Raw genomic sequence first — 17108 nt, forward strand, 5'->3', positions numbered from 1 at the left:
ACCTCAAGAGGACATCTAGTCCAGTCCCCTGCACTCATGGCAGGGCTAAGCATTATCTAGACCAACCCTGACAGGTGTTTGTCTAACCTGCTCTTAAAAATCTCCAGTGAATGGAGATTCCACAGCCTCCCTAGGTAACTTATTCCAGTGCTTAACCACCCTGACAGGAAGTTTTTCCTAATGTCCAACCTAAATCTTCCTTGCTGCAATTTAAGCCCATTGCTTCTTGTCCTATCCTCAGAAGTTAAGAAGAACATTTCTTCTCCCTCTTCCTTGTAACAACATTTTATGTACCTGAAAACTGTTACCATGTCCCCTCTCAGTCTTCTCTTTTCCAGACTAAACAAACCCAATTTTTTCAATCTTCCCTCATAGGTCATATTTTCTAGACCTTTAATGATTTTTTGCTCTTCTCTGGACTTTCTCCAATTTGTCCACATCTTTCCTGAAATGTGGAGCCCAGAACTGGACACAATACTCCAGTTGAGACTTAGCATGGAGTAGAGTGGAAGAATTACTTCTCATGTCTTGCTTACAACACTCCTGTTAATACATCCCAGAATGTTTGTTTTTTTCCCAACAGTGTTACAATGTTGACTTGTATTTAGCTTGTGATCGACTATGACCCCCAGACTTCTTTCCGCCATACTCCTTCCTAGGCAATCATTTTCCATTTTGTATGTCTGCAACTGATTGTTCCTTCCTAAGTGGAGTACTTTGCATTTGTCCTTATTGAATTTCATCCTATTTACTTCAGACCATTTCTCCAGTTTGTCCAGATCATAGTTTTTTATATTCTGTGAATTTGTTCAGTGGACTGTGTTCTCTACATTTGCACATGCCATCAGAAGTGAGGAGATAGTTCATTGAGCCCTGAAAGGTTTTTGAAAGTGACATACATGCTCCTTGACAGAGGAGGCTGGAATTTTTTAACCCTAAATGCCTGCTGATATTTGCTTCCTGCTTGCACCCAGGCCCTGCATTTCAGACGGAGTGTGGAGGATATGGAGAAATGGCTGGAAGATGTGGAAAGCAGGCTGAAGGCTCCAGACAGTAGCAGTGACCTGGTGGTTTTGAATAGTCTCCTGAAGAAACATGGGGAATTGGAGGAAGATGTTGCTAACCATAGGGATCGGCTACAAGTGCTTGTGGACACAGCCCATGAATTCCAGCAAGAGAAGCATTTTCTTGCAGATGAGATACAGGAGAGGGTTGATCAGGTGGTGCACAGGTATGTGAGTGTCTGTCCATTTTCTCTCTTCTCTGTCCCCTTCTGTCTTTCTCTCCTTTATATTTATTTTCTCACTTCCAAGGCACCTGCTTGTATTAGCTTACGATCTCTCTGTTGTGTTAATTTGGTTCCATTTTAAATTTTGCAGGTACAAGAACCTAAGTGATCCACTGCAGGAGAGGCGTGGGAGTTTGGAAGCGAGCAGGCTGCAGTACCAGTTCTTCCGGGATGTTGACGATGAGTTGGCCTGGGTTCATGAGAAGCTCCCGCTGGCTTCTTCCAAGGACTATGGCCAATCCCCAACAACAGTCCAAAGCTTACAGGAAAAGCACCAGGTAAAGTAGCATGGAACATCTCCCCTGTTTGAAGTCAAGCAGGAAAACGTGGGATAGTGCCTATGTGCCTACAGTGGAACGCTTCTCCTCTGCTCTGGTTACAGCGAAACCATCACTGCCAGGGATGACTCTTATCCTTGTCTCACCAGGGTGCTCTTTAATGAGCAATTCAGTGCCTTTGTAATGTTCAAGACTGCACCCATGTCATGTATTTTCACACCAATACTCTGCGTAGTGTACCCTGCACTTCCCTTTGGGCTCCCTATCCCTTTGTGCAAATTATTGAGCTCCGACCCTGGCTGTTGCAATACTAAATAGATTTTACAAGCTGCTGTGCATGCTGGCATGGCTTCTCCAAGCAATAGATGTCCCAAGAAAATATTTTAAAACTCAGCAAATGCATCCAGGGCACATTAGTCTTCCAGATGCCTGCAGAATGAGGGAGTGACAGGAGCCCTCTCCTCCTGCACTTTTTGAAAAAATAAGGTCATTAACAAAACATTATTACCTTTATCGCACCATCATTTTAGCAACAACTTTCAAGTTAGCTACTAAAGTTTTTGCAAGGTTCAGATGTGGCATCAGAGACCAGGAGAACCTGGAACTTTGTCATCTCCCATACCAATGAAACAACAGCTGTGTCGCGCATGCTTTTCACATAGAGTAATCTGCTCCTTTGCAATAGATGAGATGGGAGAGAAGAATTTCATGGTAGGGAGATTGCAGCAGCTACTGGTTTTGCTGGGTAATGAGGGGCACTTCATTTCAGTGCCATCCCCATTCTCCTGTTGGTTAAACTTGTGCAATTTGTAATGGGGCTAGGGGCCAGAAGATTTACTAAGAGCTATCATCCCCTGGGAATATATTTTTGAAACACCTGACACCTGGTGCAATATGGTGCAATTTAAGAGGAAAAAAAATCTGCTCTTTGGTATTTTTTTTTAAAGCCATGGGGTAAAAGTCATGTCCAGTCCAGATGGTTTATTAGAAAGGTGTGAACTCCCATGGAGGGTCGGAAAATCATCCCAAATATCCCTTGAATTAAATGGAAAATGTATAACATAGGGCTGTCAAGCATTCTCCAGCATATTGCTGTGGAGGCCACAGGTATATTGTGAATAATTTATGTTTGATGTAGATTTTATTTTGACCAGTGAATGGTCAAATAGAACAAATGAAATAGGAAAATTTATATCATTTTAAGAACATGCAATTGGTGTGGGAGGCTCATTTCACCAGGATGGAAAGCGGGGACAAGTTTATGCTTGCATTTAAACTCCTTTGTTTAAAAACATTCTGAACGTTGACATTGTAGGGAGGTAAGTTAGGTCCCTGAAAGGTCTGAATAATTGGGGTTGGATTTGCCAGGGGAAGGAGCTTGGGCTGGGAGGGTGGGGACTGTGGTGATGACATCTTAAGCTGCAAAATTCTCCTTGTTGTTTGTTGCTGTTTCAAAATATTTCAATAGAATTTTAGTCTGGGGGAAAATAGTGTGTATTACAGTTGCAAAATAACAGGCCTGCTCTTCCTGACATTTTGCCAGCTCTTCCTATGGACGAGAGATTGGCCCTTAAAGCTTTTAATTCAGATTTCCGGTTCCGAACCTTTTAGTTACTACAGGCCGCCAGAAATTTTTACATTGGTGGTGTGGGGGATCTCATGTTAAAGATCAGGAACCAGTCTCCACTCTACTGTGAGATTAGTTTCACCCTCTAAAGAACACTGCTGTTTTATTTCTAGTCCTGGTAGGCCAAGTTTTCAAAATTCAGTCCCACCTTTGCTAGCACAGAAGGGAGCAGGAAGGAAATTTGTGAGTAAATATCTAATACCTTCCTCTGCAAATGTGTATTTACCTGCATATATAGCAATCGTGTTCACACAAATATTCAGTTTGTGTGCATAAATGTAGGGTTTATACACACCACTGTTCCCATTTCCTGTGGGTACAAATACAGGAGCTTTGAAAACATGTCCCTAAATAGTAAATAGCGAATTTCTTCTTCACATTGCTGACTTATTATTAATACACAGTACAAACTGTTTGACACTGGATTCCGTTCTGTTGGTGTCAGACATGGTGTCACTTTTCAGCAACATAGTGGCTGCCTATGAGATTAATAAAGGGAAATTAAAGATAAGATTAGAATCAGGGCCCCATCATTCACAGACAAGTGATCTGCCTGTTGAGCTAAAAGTATGGCTCCTTGCTACAGAGGGAATCTTTTCTACATAATGTAACATTGCAGTGTAATTCCCATTCTGGCTCAATTCCATAGTAATTACAAATTAAGCAGAACTATTTTATCAGGCTGGGAATTTCTGGGAAATGCCTTGCGTGTAGGGTGCTGTCATTTTGTTATTTACAGAATGCCTGGCTCTCTTGACAGACAAGTAAGAAGACCAAGTCACTACCCCAAAGAGACTAAAGTCTATGTTACACCAGTAAGACAAGGAAGAGCACCATTGGGTGGGAATGTGTGTACATAGGAATGAACTGAATTCATTTGGCAAACACCAGATGTTTTCAAACACTGGGCTAGAAGAGGGTGTTGGGGAGCTGGTTTGAGTAGTTCATGTCTCCTGCCATTATCTCCTTGTCTTGGCCATTGCTGTGTGTTCCTATTGTGCTTCGAAATGCCATTTGGTAAAGCTGTGTTTCCTGGAATTATGTTGAAGAACTAGAAACATTTATTTAGCTGCTGAACTGATGGAAAATTGGGGCTGTTTCCTAGAAGTTCATTAATTAACTCATGAAGTATGGCATAACCATGGATTCCAGTAGGCATTTCAGGTGGTTACTTCTGGTAGCAAGTATTTGTGGTTAGGATATTTTACCTCAAAACCTTAGGGAAGTTTAGATCAGGAGCTGAACTTTGCAGCTACCCTCTTTTTCTGTAACTAACCAAACAAAACTCTTAGTCCAAATACTCCTCAGTTTCCAATAAGTTCTGATTTGGATCTAAACCTTGCAGTCTTGGACCATCTTTAAATGAGAAAAAGACATTGATTTGTAATTATTAACTTGATTGACTGGGCTCCTAAGTGCAGTATATAAGTAGAAAGATCACCATTGCTTACATTTGGGGTCTCTCATTTGTGCTTTCCAGAACTTGGAGAATGAGATTAGCAGGCGTGATGCTCTAACAAAAGTGGTGGTCAGCACTGGGCAGAAGCTGGTGAGGGGTGGGCATTCTGCCTCCGAGGAGATCATGAAACGTTTGAAGAAGCTGGAGGCCTCTGTAGAAGTCTTGAAGGCTGAGGCTCAAGAGAGGAGGAGGAGACTCATGCAATCATATGAGGCCCATCAATTCCTCAGTGAGGTAAGAGAGACTCATTGTATGTGCAAAAGGGGGGCAATTTCTGAATTTGCCAGGGTGCCAGTTAGATTTTAAAGCTGAAATCTAACAAATTAGGTTTGTCAATGTATAATAGAATCCTTTTTATTGAATCCAGGGAGCATTAGCTTACTAGTTTAATGCTGGGTTCTTTTCAGGTCAGCTTTTAACTTGAACAGTATTTCTCAAATCAGGATACTTGCTTATTCTTAACCAACTAACAATTTATTAATTCACTCAGAACCACATAAATATATAATCAACAGTTCACCACTCAAATGTACACATACCAGTTGTGTATATTACACACACAATACAGTCCTGAAAGCAATGATTACATACTAGGGTTGAGGCTCAGCAGTTATATCAAAGAACAATGCAAATTACCAAAATTTCTTATTACCAACAATTCTCGATTCTTTATTACCTAACACATTTGTCACACTTCCAAAATTCCACTGGTCTTTAAGCCACTTGGAAGAGTGTGGTTATTTCTCTTAGACTAGACTGGTCTAAAAAAGGACAAGTTTTGAATATTAAAAGCAATTGCTTAAGGTTATTGTTTTCAATCTCTCTTAGGCCAATTTGCTTGGATTTATAAAGGTGTTAGAATCTAAAATATGGTTATTTGAGGTCTCCCTAGAGAGTGTAGACTCAGCAAGATAACCTACAGCTATTTCTATTGAAGAATAGAAAGGGAAATACAATCTTTGAGATGAAATCTCACCACTTCTTCTTATCCTCTTAACCAGTGCTTAATTTGTAATGAAAGAGGTGCTCAAGCATTTTTTTTTTATTTTCATAACTGACGCGCCAAGCCCAGAGGTGCCAGGGCTATGAACTGCCAAGCCTAGAGATGCTGCGGCTCAGCCCTCGCAAGCCCTGGCACAAATTAAGCACTTCTCTGAACCCAGTTACAAGGGAGAGTCCTTCCACATGGCTGGCATGGGCGTCGGTCGCACTTGGGATTCTGCAGCTTGTTATGTTGGGTTCAGTCTACTCCCTGAACACATGATGGCCTCAATTTTTACACTCTAGCATCAGGGCTCATTGGAGGGGATCACACTCCGATTCCTATGGGACACATGCCAAGTGGGTCCTCAGATTTCAGCTCTTAGTTTCTCCTCTGCTTCCATTGGTAACCAGAAGATGGCATTGGTGTATAACAAATTTTCTTAATCCTTTTCTTGTCTGGAGGCTTTTTAAATTTGATTCATTTCAAGGATTGTATTTTATTATTTGCCCCTACTATCAATTTCCCCCTTTTAAGCAATTTCTTTTAATATCCCAAAGTTATACCCTAATTAATGTCTTTCAACATTTCTCCTTCTTTGTGCCAGACAATTCCTATTAGTTCTAGACTGCAACAATGATTTACAATGAAAACCAACAATCCTTATAACCTTCTAAATTTGGAGGACATACTCTGTGCATTCTCTGATTATACTAAGCATTTCACATTATTTAGGACTTACAATAGTACAAGAGGCCCTTCCCACATATAGAAGACTATAAATTAACTCAGAAGGCAAACAAATGTTCAGATTCTAATTTGGGGTGAAAGACAGATTATTCATGGTATATTTGATTTACAAGAAAACAATATATAGTTTATAATTTGGGGTGAAAACGTATGGCTTGGATTTCTTGTGGTAACAGTTTGCCCAATATAACCGTCACTCTTACAGCCACATATCTAGTTTTTTTAACTGGCAGCTTCCCCACCCATTTCTTGCCTTGACTCACTCCATGTGGAAAGCAGAGTGTTTGGTAACTTGGAATATTTTAGCTAGGTTGGGAGGGAGAAATAAATTTACACCTATGCAAATAATGAGAGATTCTTGCCTAGGTGATTAACAATACCCTCATTTAGCTATTTAAGTATATATAGCCGGGGAGGGGAATGCCTGACCTCAGCTGATGTGTGGGTCTTTAGACAGAGCGTCTCACATGATGTGAACCATTTTCTTATTGTCTTCATAGGTGGATCCTATTGTGGGATAAGCAGAGGTGGATAGTGTTTCTAATATTAAGGCCCTGATGGAATCATTACTTATTAATCATTCAAGGCATATCAGTCCCATATATCCATTACATCATGAGGCGCTCTCATGCTGTCCTCATTTTAAAGGATCATTTGTGGAACTGTGCCTTTAAGAGGCTCTGAAAAGAGCCAGTTGCAACTGGTTGTTATGCTATGCAGAAGGCCCAACCATGCTAAGCAGTGCCAGTCAGGTAGAATTTAGACACTGAAAGAAGCAGGCCTTTTCTTGGCTCTGAGTGCTAGCTGAACACCACCATAGATCAGATGTCCACAGTTCAAACTGGTGAGAGTTCTTAGAGAGGAACAGGATTAAACCAAAATCCCAAACTATTCTTGTGACTTTTCATATTTGGTAAGTACTTATACAGATAGGAGGGAGATAAAAAACTGCTTCCTCAGTTACCACAATGGGGGCCAACTACATGACTCTGAGGTCTGGGTTTAGTCTCACAATTTTCAGAATGAAAAATACTATATTTCATTGCAAGGTCACATCTAGGTTGCTGTCCACTATCACCTTTAGGGTCTCTTGGGCATTACTCCTTTCCAGGTTTCTTTCTCATGTGTGAATATCTGTGTCTCAAGTTTATCCCTGCATTTTCAACAGCTTTTGGAAGTGGAGTCCTGGATGGCAGAGAGGGGGTTCATCCTTGAGTCATCTGACTATGGGAAGAATGAAGAAACCACCCAGGGCTTGCTTCGTAAACTGGAGGCTACCAAGCTGGACGTGGAAGGGTTCAAGCCCCGCATTGAGAAGCTTCAGGAGACTGGCACCAACCTAATAAATAGCGACAACCCAGAGAGGTAGGAAAACGGAACTGGATTGCTGTTCCACTTCTAACAAAAACCTGCTAGCGAGGTACAAACTGAAAAGAAGAGCAACCCCCATTAACTATTCAGTGACTCTGTCAGAAACACTGTTGTCGGGTGACATTTTAAACCCCTTCCTTCTCATGCCAACAAAAACATACCTTTCATTTTCATGATTTCCTGTTGTTCAGAAAATGCAACATAACCACATAACAAGTATCAAAAGGTTATAGATCTTAGCCTAGTTTCTCTGGCTCCTGCCTACTCTGAGCAGTTCTCATCCAGACCTCATTTGTTTAAAGGGTCTGAGATCACCATGCCTGGGAATTAAGCAAATCAGTATTCTTCATAATTCATTACCTTTCTCTTTCCAATATGTTTTTCTGTTGGGGTGATGGGGAAGAGGGGGAGAAGGAGCATTCTCTGAAATAGATATTTTAATTTCCTGAAGCAATTGGTTCTCACACTCCGAACATAATTTACCCTATCACTAGATTCTTCCTTTTTCTTGTATTTGAGCTGCTTTGAGGTTCAGCTTTGAAAGCACTAGAGGGCAAAAGAGACACTGTACCAACATAGTAGCAGAAATAGTTTTTACTAGCTAACTACTCTACCCAATGACATGGTTGCTGATTGTTATTCTTTACAGTCCAGCCATGCTTCTGAAGCTCCAGGCTATCCTAGCAAGCTACAAGTCTCTCCTACAGAGAGCCGAGACCCAGAGGAGACACCTGCAGAAACAATACCAATTGTACCAGTTTGAGAGAGAGATCCAGTTAGTGGATGCCTGGCTTTCCAGCAGACAGGCTGTGGCGGAATCAGATGACTATGGGCAGGACTTGGAAGATGTGGAGGTAAAAAGCTTCCTGTCTGGTAGAACAGGGAAGGTATTAGCTTTATTGTATGTATAGCTGGTGGCATTGAAGCACAATATACAGACAAAAATGAAGCAAAATCAGATTGTCTCTGTTACACACATTGGGTCTAATTTTTACCTGGTTAACCCATTTGCAGGGCTCTCTGCAGCAGCGTTGACCAGAGGAGAAAGTTGGGTCAGCAGAAAGCTGTCACATCCTCTTTTTCTCTGTGGCAGAGGGCTATAGAAGGCCAAAATGGAGCCCAGCACTGGCTAGAAAGGAGCTGGAAACTGGGGTTCTGGTTGCAAACCTGTAGCGCCCTCAGCAGAAAAGCCTGAGACAGAGCATCCATACCACTAATTGCTTATCTCAGGGTTAATTTCCTTTGAAGGCATGTTGGTGCAGAGAGGTGTAATTTATACTTGCTTCATTGAATGTATACTTTCAATAACTATTGCTTGTGGGAAGAGGCTGAATTGTTTGCATTTTCATTCCTGCTCTTGGTTTGTCATTCTTGGTTGACATATCAGGCCATCAAGGAGATAGGTGATCTTCTCTGTGTGACATAAGATGTTGATTTCTCACAGCAAGAGGTGCTTTGTTCTGGGGATGAGTGGAGGAAGTCTGAGTTTGTGAAGTGATTTACACTGCAGGAAAGTTTTGTAGGACATGGCAGAGAAGTGATCAGTTCCCTTTGCCTCCTTCATGGTTGGCGGCACAGGTTTGTGGAAGTTCTTCATATTTGAATCCGCCTCCACATCCTTTTTCTGCAGGTGCTGGAGAAAAAGTTTGAAGATTTTATAAAGGAAGTGAAACCTCTGGGACATACTAAGGTTTTCTCGATAAATGAATTAGCATCCCACCTGGAGAAAGAGTGCCACAGCCAGATAGGAGATATCCAACGGAGGACCCATCGGGTCAATGACACCTGGGAGAGACTATGCCAAGCCATCCAGACAAGGACAGAGGTATGACACACACAACTAAATAAAATGCTCTTTGAGCACTAAAGCTCCTGAATGTTCCTACTTCCCTTTCTGATGCATCAGACCAGTGCCACTGCTGCTCTCGGAATGCATTTGTTGTAATAGCGGAAAGGGTGTTGCAGACAGCTTTTTTTTTTTTTAGTTCAAATATTGTCTTATAGCCTTTGTTGACCTGTGCATTATCCTTGATGAAAATGGATTAGTATTTACCGGTTATTACATATAGAACATCTTTCAGATGAGGCTTAAAACTGAAAACTAATCACTTGTGGTCCTTAAACACTTTTCATAAGAAGATAAGTTTCAGGTCCAATCTCCTGGTCAGTTCCAATATATTCTGTCTCCCTAAGCTTCCTGCAGCTTCAGATCAATATGGTAACACACAATACAGGGCCCAGGATTTGACCCAATGTTTGTGTTTGTTATGTGCACAAAGTAAAATATATGATGTCCTTAACTATTAATTTCCTTGTTGTTAAGCACATGGGGTTAAATGATGTGGCACTTAAGTACATTATTATATCTTAGCAGCTTCAGCTGTTTTTTAAAAAATGGTTTTTGATCTTGGAATAGAGGTAAATATTTATTATAATATTTTTAACCATGTGCCTCTGAACAGCTCAGCAGCTCCAGTGTTACCATACTTTGCATCAGTGTGTCACTTTAGGCTCCTTAGTGATGCCATTAGTGAACCATTTCTTTGTTCAGAATCTAAGAGCAGCCCAGCAAGTTCACCAGTATGACCATGATGTGGATGAGCTCAAGGGCTGGATGCAGGAGAAAGAGGCAGTGGTGGACATAGATGATTATGGATATGACCTGCCCGGTGTGCAGACCCTCCTCAGCCAGCATGAAGGAGTGGAGGTAAGTGGTACAGACTTGAAACACCGGGAGAAAAACATAAATTAATAAAACCAGGAGGTCCGCACCTGACTCAATGGCATCTTAGGCTGCTTTGTTTACAGAGCTATGGAAAACATATCTGATCCATTACTGCAGTGGCCATGGTGCCTCATGCAAGAGGCCTTTCATCCTGCTTTTAACATCATGAAACAATATTAATAAGAACATAAGAACGGCCATACTGGATCAGACCAAAGGTCCATCTAGCCCCGTATCCTGTCTTCCGACACTGGGCAATGCCAGGTGCCCCAGAGGGAATGAACAGGTTATCATCAAGTTATCCATCCCCTGTCGGCCATTCCCAGCTTCTGGCAAATGGAGGCTAGGGACACCATCCCTGCCCATCCTGGCTAATAGCCATTAATGGATCTATCCTCCATGAACTTATCTATTTCTTTTTTGAACCCTGTTATAGTCTTGGCCTTCACAACATCCTCTGGCAAGGAGCTCCACAGTACTACTTACTGTATTTTTCACTTCACTTAATAGGTTTCAAAACTAAATTCTAACCCAAGTTCAAATAAGTTCAGAGCCTTAGTTTGGAGTGGATGTGGCATCTCTAGCACTGCAATATCAGTGGCTCCTGGGACTGCCAGCCCATTGCTAGAAAAGAGGCCATCAGAGCCTGATATTTTGCTGCCATTCAAAAGATTCATACCTATGTTTTAGATTCATAGATAGTAAGGTCAGAAGGGACCATTCTGATCATCTAGTCCGACCTCCTGCACAGCGCAGGCCACAGAATCTCACCCACCCACTCCTATGAAAAACCTCACCCATGTCTGAGCTATTGAAGTCCTTAAATCATGGTTCAAAGACTTCAAGGAGCAGAGAAGCCTCCCTCAAGTCACCCATGCTACAGAGGAAGGCGAAAAGCCTCCATGGCCTCTCCAATCTGCCCTGGAGGAAAATTCCTTCCCCACCCCAAATATGGCAATCAGCTAAACCCTGAGCATATGGGCAAGATTCACCAGCCAGATACTACAGAAAATTCTTTCCTGGGTAACTCAGATCCCATCCATCTAATATCCCATCTCAGGGGATTTGGCCTATTTACCCTGAATATTTAAAGATCAATTACTTACCAAAATCCCATTATCCCATCATACCATCTCCTCCATAAACTTATCGAGTAGAATCTTAAAACCAGATAGATCTTTTGCCTCCACTGCTTCCCTTGGAAGGCTATTCCAAAACTTCACTCCTCTGATGGTTAAAAACCTTCGTCTGATTTCAAGTCTAAACTTCCTGGTGGCCAGTTTATACCCATTTGTTCTTGTGTACACATTGGTGCTGAGCTGAAATAATTCCTCTCCCTCTCCTGTATTTATCCCTCTGATATATTTATAGAGAGCAATCATATCTCCCCTCAACCTTCTTTTAGTTAGGCTAAACAAGCCAAGCTCCTTAAGTCTCCTTTCATAAGACAAGTTTTCCATTCCTCGGATCATCCTAGTAGCCCTTCTCTGTACCTGCTCCAGTTTGAATTCATCCTTTTTAAACATGGGAGACCAGAACTGCACACAGTATTCTAGGTGAGGTCTCACCAGTGCCTTGTATAACGGTACTAAAACCTCCTTATCCCTACTGGAAATGCCTCTCCTGATGCATCCCAAAACCGCATTAGCTTTTTTCACAGCCATATCACATTGGCAGCTCATAGTCATCCTATGATCAACCAATACTCCAAGGTCCTTCTCCTCTTCCGTTACTTTTAATTGATGCGTCCCCAACTTATAACTAAAATTCTTATTATTAATCCCTAAATGCATAACCTTACACTTCTCACTATTAAATTTCATCCTATTACTATTACTCCAGTTTACAAGGTCATCCAGATCTTCCTGTATGACATCCTGGTCTCTCTCTAAATTGGCAATACCTTCCAGCTTTGTATCATCCACAAACTTTATTAGCACATTCCCACTTTTTGTGCCGAGGTCTGTAATAAAAAGATTAAATAAGATTGGTCCCAAAACTGATCCCTGAGGAACTCCACTGGTAACCTCCCTCCAACCTGACAGTTCGCCTTTCGGTAGGACCCATTGCAGTCTCCCCTTTAACCAATTCCTTATCCACCTTTTGATGTTCATATTGATCCCCATCTTCTCCAATTTAACTAATAATTCCCCATGTGGCACAGTATCAAATGCCTTACTGAAATCTAGGTAAATTAGATCCACTGCATTTCCTTTATCTAAAAAATCTGTTACTTTTTCAAAAAAGGAGATTAGGTTGGTTTGGCACAATCTACCTTTTGTAAAACCATGTTGTATTTTGTCCCATTTTCCATTGACTTCAATGTCCTTAACTAATTTCTCCTTCAAAATTTTTTCCAGGACCTTGCATACTACAGATGTCAAACTAACTGGCCTGTAGTTACCCGGATCACTTTTTTTTCCTTTTTTAAAAATAGGAACTATATTAGCAATTCTCCAATCATTCGGTACTACTCCTGAGTTTACAGATTCATTAAAAATTCTTGCTAATGGGCTTGCAATTTCAGGTGCCAATTCCTTTAATATTCTTGGATGAAGATTATCTGGGCCCCCCGATTTAGTCCCATTAAGCTGTTTCAGTTTTGCTTCTACCTCAGCTATGGTAATATCTACCTCTATATCCTCATTCCCATTTGTCATGCTACCATTATCCCCAAGATCCTCTTTAGCCTTATTAAAGACTGAGGCAAAGTATTTGTTTAGATATTGGGCCATGCCTAGATTATCTTTAACCTCCACTCCATCCTCAGTGTTAAGTGGCCCCACTTCTTCTTTCTTAGTTTTCTTCTTATTTATATGGCTATAGAACCTTTTACTTTTGGTTTTAATTCCCTTTGCAAGGTCCAACTCTACCCGACTTTTAGCCTGTCTCACTTTATCCCTACATGTTCTGACCTCAATTAGGTAGCTTTCCTTGCTGATCCCTCCTGTCTTCCACTCCCTGTATGCTTTCTAAAGCAATGTTGAATTCTGGGATGTGACTTCTCGCTCCTTAGGCCAGCAGGAACTGCTAGTTCTGTGGAAGTAACACTCAGCCTAAGGGAGCATGGCGAACCTAGATTTTGCTGTACCTAAATTCATTATTTTTCAACTTAAATGGTGCCACAGGTTCTGGATTGAGAGCAGACAATCCCTGTGGGCTGGCAGTAAGTGTTTATGATGTTTAGGCCTGATGAGGGAGCGGCGGAAAAAAGGAGTGAGAGAGCAGGAGAATTGAGATGATCCCTAAGATTCCAGCTGGAGTGCTGCGGAGATGGGGAAGGAATATCAAGGTGTGTTCTGAACATGCCAGACTTCCTCTAGGTTTTGAGAACAATCTGATCTCAAAACAAAAATAAAAGATTAAATTTTGGAAAGCAGATGTTCTGCTGGGAATTGCTGCACACTTACTTTCCTGTCTTTTTCTCTCTCCTAATTCTCACTATATTCCTTCCCTCTTCCTTCAAAGCCAGCCCCAGTATCACTGGTCTGCATTACAGGGTAGTACCTCTTCCCCCAGTCAATTCAGCTGACTCCTCCCTGACCTCCCCCCAAATACATCATTTATATTAGAAACACAGTTTTTGCTGGCCCAGCAAGTGAGACTCTCAAGAACACACCTCTCAAGGTATCTTCTATCTTACTGCAGTGTCCTTCATGACGGCTCTGAACAAGCTTGTTCAATGGTGAATGTAGGTGAATCCTAGAAGGTAACTGGCAGCAGGCAAAGTAATGAGGTAATTTCTCACTCTGTGGGATCAACTGGGTGGAAGGAGCCTAAAGGTCAAGAACAGTCTGAGATCTGCTTTCAGGATTATTTCCCTGCCGTGTCAGTGCTGAAGCAGAACCTAATGCTCTCAATTAGGTCTTGTGATCAATCACTTCTGTGTTCCAGAGAGACCTTGCAGCCATCGCGAAAGAGCTGGAGCGGATCCAAGGGGAGGCTCGGCGTCTCAGCCGGCTCTACCCTCCGGCCAGGGAGAACATAATGGAGAGACTCACAGAGGTGGATGAATGCTGGGAGAAACTTGACAGGAAGTCTCTGGAGAGGAAGGAGAGGCTGCGCCAGGCAGAACAGGTCCAGGTCTACTTCAACGACTGCAGGGAGTTGATGTATGTGTAGGGCCCTTTGTTTGGCAATGGGGCCTTATTTTTTGTTTTCCCCAATGCAGTCTTCTAAATTAGGCACTTGACATAGGCCATCCCTGCCCCTGTCTCTCTGCAACTTGCTTATGGCTCCCCTTAAATGATAATGCAAAGCATCTTTTCAGCTGCAGTGGCCAGAGTTGACCCCACTGTAGAAAAGAACAGATATTTTGGTTCAAACTAATAGGGTTGTTTCTGGAGCCTATCACACATTGGATGTGTCTAGCACATAGGACCATACCACTCTATTTCAGCACAGTGTTACAGACCCGCCAGATTTTGGACAACTTAGATAATACCTCTAGTGTCTTGGAAAATCAAGCACTTTGGGTAGTTCAGTACTTGGGGTTTGGTTTCCAAATATTGTTGATTCTACATGAGGGCAGAGTCCTTTCCTCACATCTGAATACTCTAGTGCCCTGTGCAGCTGTACAGACACCATTGCTCACATGTCTAAGAGTCAGCACAACCATTTCACAGGCAATCCTAGCACAGCTATTTCAAGCATGTACAAAAGTTGAAGTATTCTGTGTGGGAGCAGGGAGAGATATCATATAAATAATATTGCTTGCATGTGCCTGCTGTTGTTTCCCTTCTGCATAAATAAAAGAGCAGTGTGGGTACCGGAATTTCTATTTTGCAGGGAATTTCATGATTTTGAAACTGGGTTTTGTTCCAAATCTGAACAAAACATTGAATTTTGAAATTTCCCACAAACTGAAAACAATTCTGTTTTGGGTCAATGGCAACATTTCTTTCTGATTAAATCAAATAATTCCATTTTAATTTCAACTATTTTTATTTTTTATATTATAAATTAAATTTCAAAATCAAAACACTCCATTGTGATGTTTTTTCGAAACCAATTTTTTTCAACATCTCCAATTTCCTGTAGAATGTTTCTATTTCAGTGAAACAGCATTTTCCATGAAAAATGTTTCATCAGAAAATGTTTGATCAGCTCTATTAAGTATTATGGGTATTTTCCCAGGAATACAAATGTGTTCTTGGTTTAGGAATATTGTGTGTAAGTGTGTGTAGGTGGGGATACCCTACTGTGAGGTAGCTCCACAGCTGCTGTTAATCAGCTCCATTGAAGTCAATGGAGCTACCTTGTTTTATACCTGTTGAGGCTGTGGCCTTGTAGGTGCATGCTTTTCCTAACTTTGTGAGTGAATATGATTTTATGTATGTGTGCCCTGTGTGTGTGTTAAGTATTCTTGTGCATGACAGAATGTGAAACTTTAAGTATGCATATAAATGCGCAGTGCATAAAAGCATTGTGAATATATACAGGAGATATTCTTCAGTGCATGTAGTTTCATGATTCCCTTCTCTAACTATCTGAATGTGTATCATGTTTGTCCCATAAGTATAATATAATTATTGATGGGGCCAGGGTATGTATGTATGTCTGAATGTATGTTTATGCACTGGAGTTTGTCCCTTGAGTGTGTAAATGTGCATATGGATGTGGATATCTACCAGTGTGTGTGCATATGTGTGTCCCTTGTATGTAAGTAAGGGCTTGTAAATCTGTGCCTATATCAGTGTGGATGTATAAGCTTGTGGGTGTGTCTGAGTGTTTGTGAGTCATTCCATTTTTATCCTCAGCAGCTTTTGGTGTTCACTGACTCCTTTTGATTCCTTTCCGTAGGGTTTGGGCCAATGAGATGCATGCGCTGGTGATATCTGAGGAACTAGCAAGCGATGTTCTTGGCGCTGAGCTGTTAATCAAGCGCCATGAAGAGTATAAGCGTGAAATAGAGAAGCAGTGGCTAAAATATGAAAATATGCAGCAGGCAGGGAACAACCTGGTGAAGAATGGACACTTCATGTCCGTGGAGGTATGCTGATGATGGGTTAAACATTTAAAAAAATCAGAGTCAGGTAAGGAAACAAACTTAGTGGGCAAACACCTTAATTACAATATTATAGAAGTCTAAGTGAAGCATCACTGCCAGAAATACTACCATATATAAAGAACATTCAGTAAGTGTTCAGGAGGGAACTTAGACTTCAGAGCCTCTCAGAGAGTTCATGCCTCTCAGGGGTTTTCATATATATCTGTCCTTCAAAAGAGAGAAAGTAGAAAGGAAAAAGAGATTCTTTAATATTAAATATGAAGACAAATTTTGCATAGAGACCTGAATAAGTGGAACACCATTTAGAGTTGTTCCTATCTCCTTCAAAATTGACTCTGAAGCTAACCTGTAAAATTACAACAATACCTAGATTGAAATATTGCTGGTGGTTATTTATGCTGTGCTGTAGGCCTACATCACACTATACAGTGGGGAATGTGTGCCACACAAATACCATCCCTTAAATCTTATTGTCTAAATGAACAAGAAATAGGATAAATAGAATGCAATGCAATACAATACAGAACAAATACAGAGTGGGGTGATGTCTTTCACACTTCAGAGAATATGTGATTCTTCAGAAGTTTTACAAAGGACAAAAGGGCAAGAAGTAACTTT

The 17108-nt window shown here is 41.3% G+C and overlaps 1 protein-coding gene across 1 annotated transcript in view; it reads left to right on the plus strand.

The window, feature by feature from the left end:
* The window catches only part of SPTBN5 (spectrin beta, non-erythrocytic 5), a 145265-nt gene that overhangs the window by 109901 nt on the left and 18256 nt on the right, over positions 1-17108 (plus strand). The window contains exons 52-60 of the mRNA XM_043516834.1: positions 975-1231; positions 1380-1566; positions 4674-4886; positions 7553-7749; positions 8405-8609; positions 9386-9580; positions 10307-10462; positions 14375-14592; positions 16283-16472. Coding sequence (XP_043372769.1) covers positions 975-1231; positions 1380-1566; positions 4674-4886; positions 7553-7749; positions 8405-8609; positions 9386-9580; positions 10307-10462; positions 14375-14592; positions 16283-16472 — 1818 coding nt within the window. The remainder of the gene's footprint in view (positions 1-974; positions 1232-1379; positions 1567-4673; positions 4887-7552; positions 7750-8404; positions 8610-9385; positions 9581-10306; positions 10463-14374; positions 14593-16282; positions 16473-17108) is intronic.

Source organism: Dermochelys coriacea, chromosome 6, assembly GCF_009764565.3.
Source record: "Dermochelys coriacea isolate rDerCor1 chromosome 6, rDerCor1.pri.v4, whole genome shotgun sequence".
In the NCBI taxonomy this organism is placed as follows: domain Eukaryota; kingdom Metazoa; phylum Chordata; order Testudines; family Dermochelyidae; genus Dermochelys; species Dermochelys coriacea.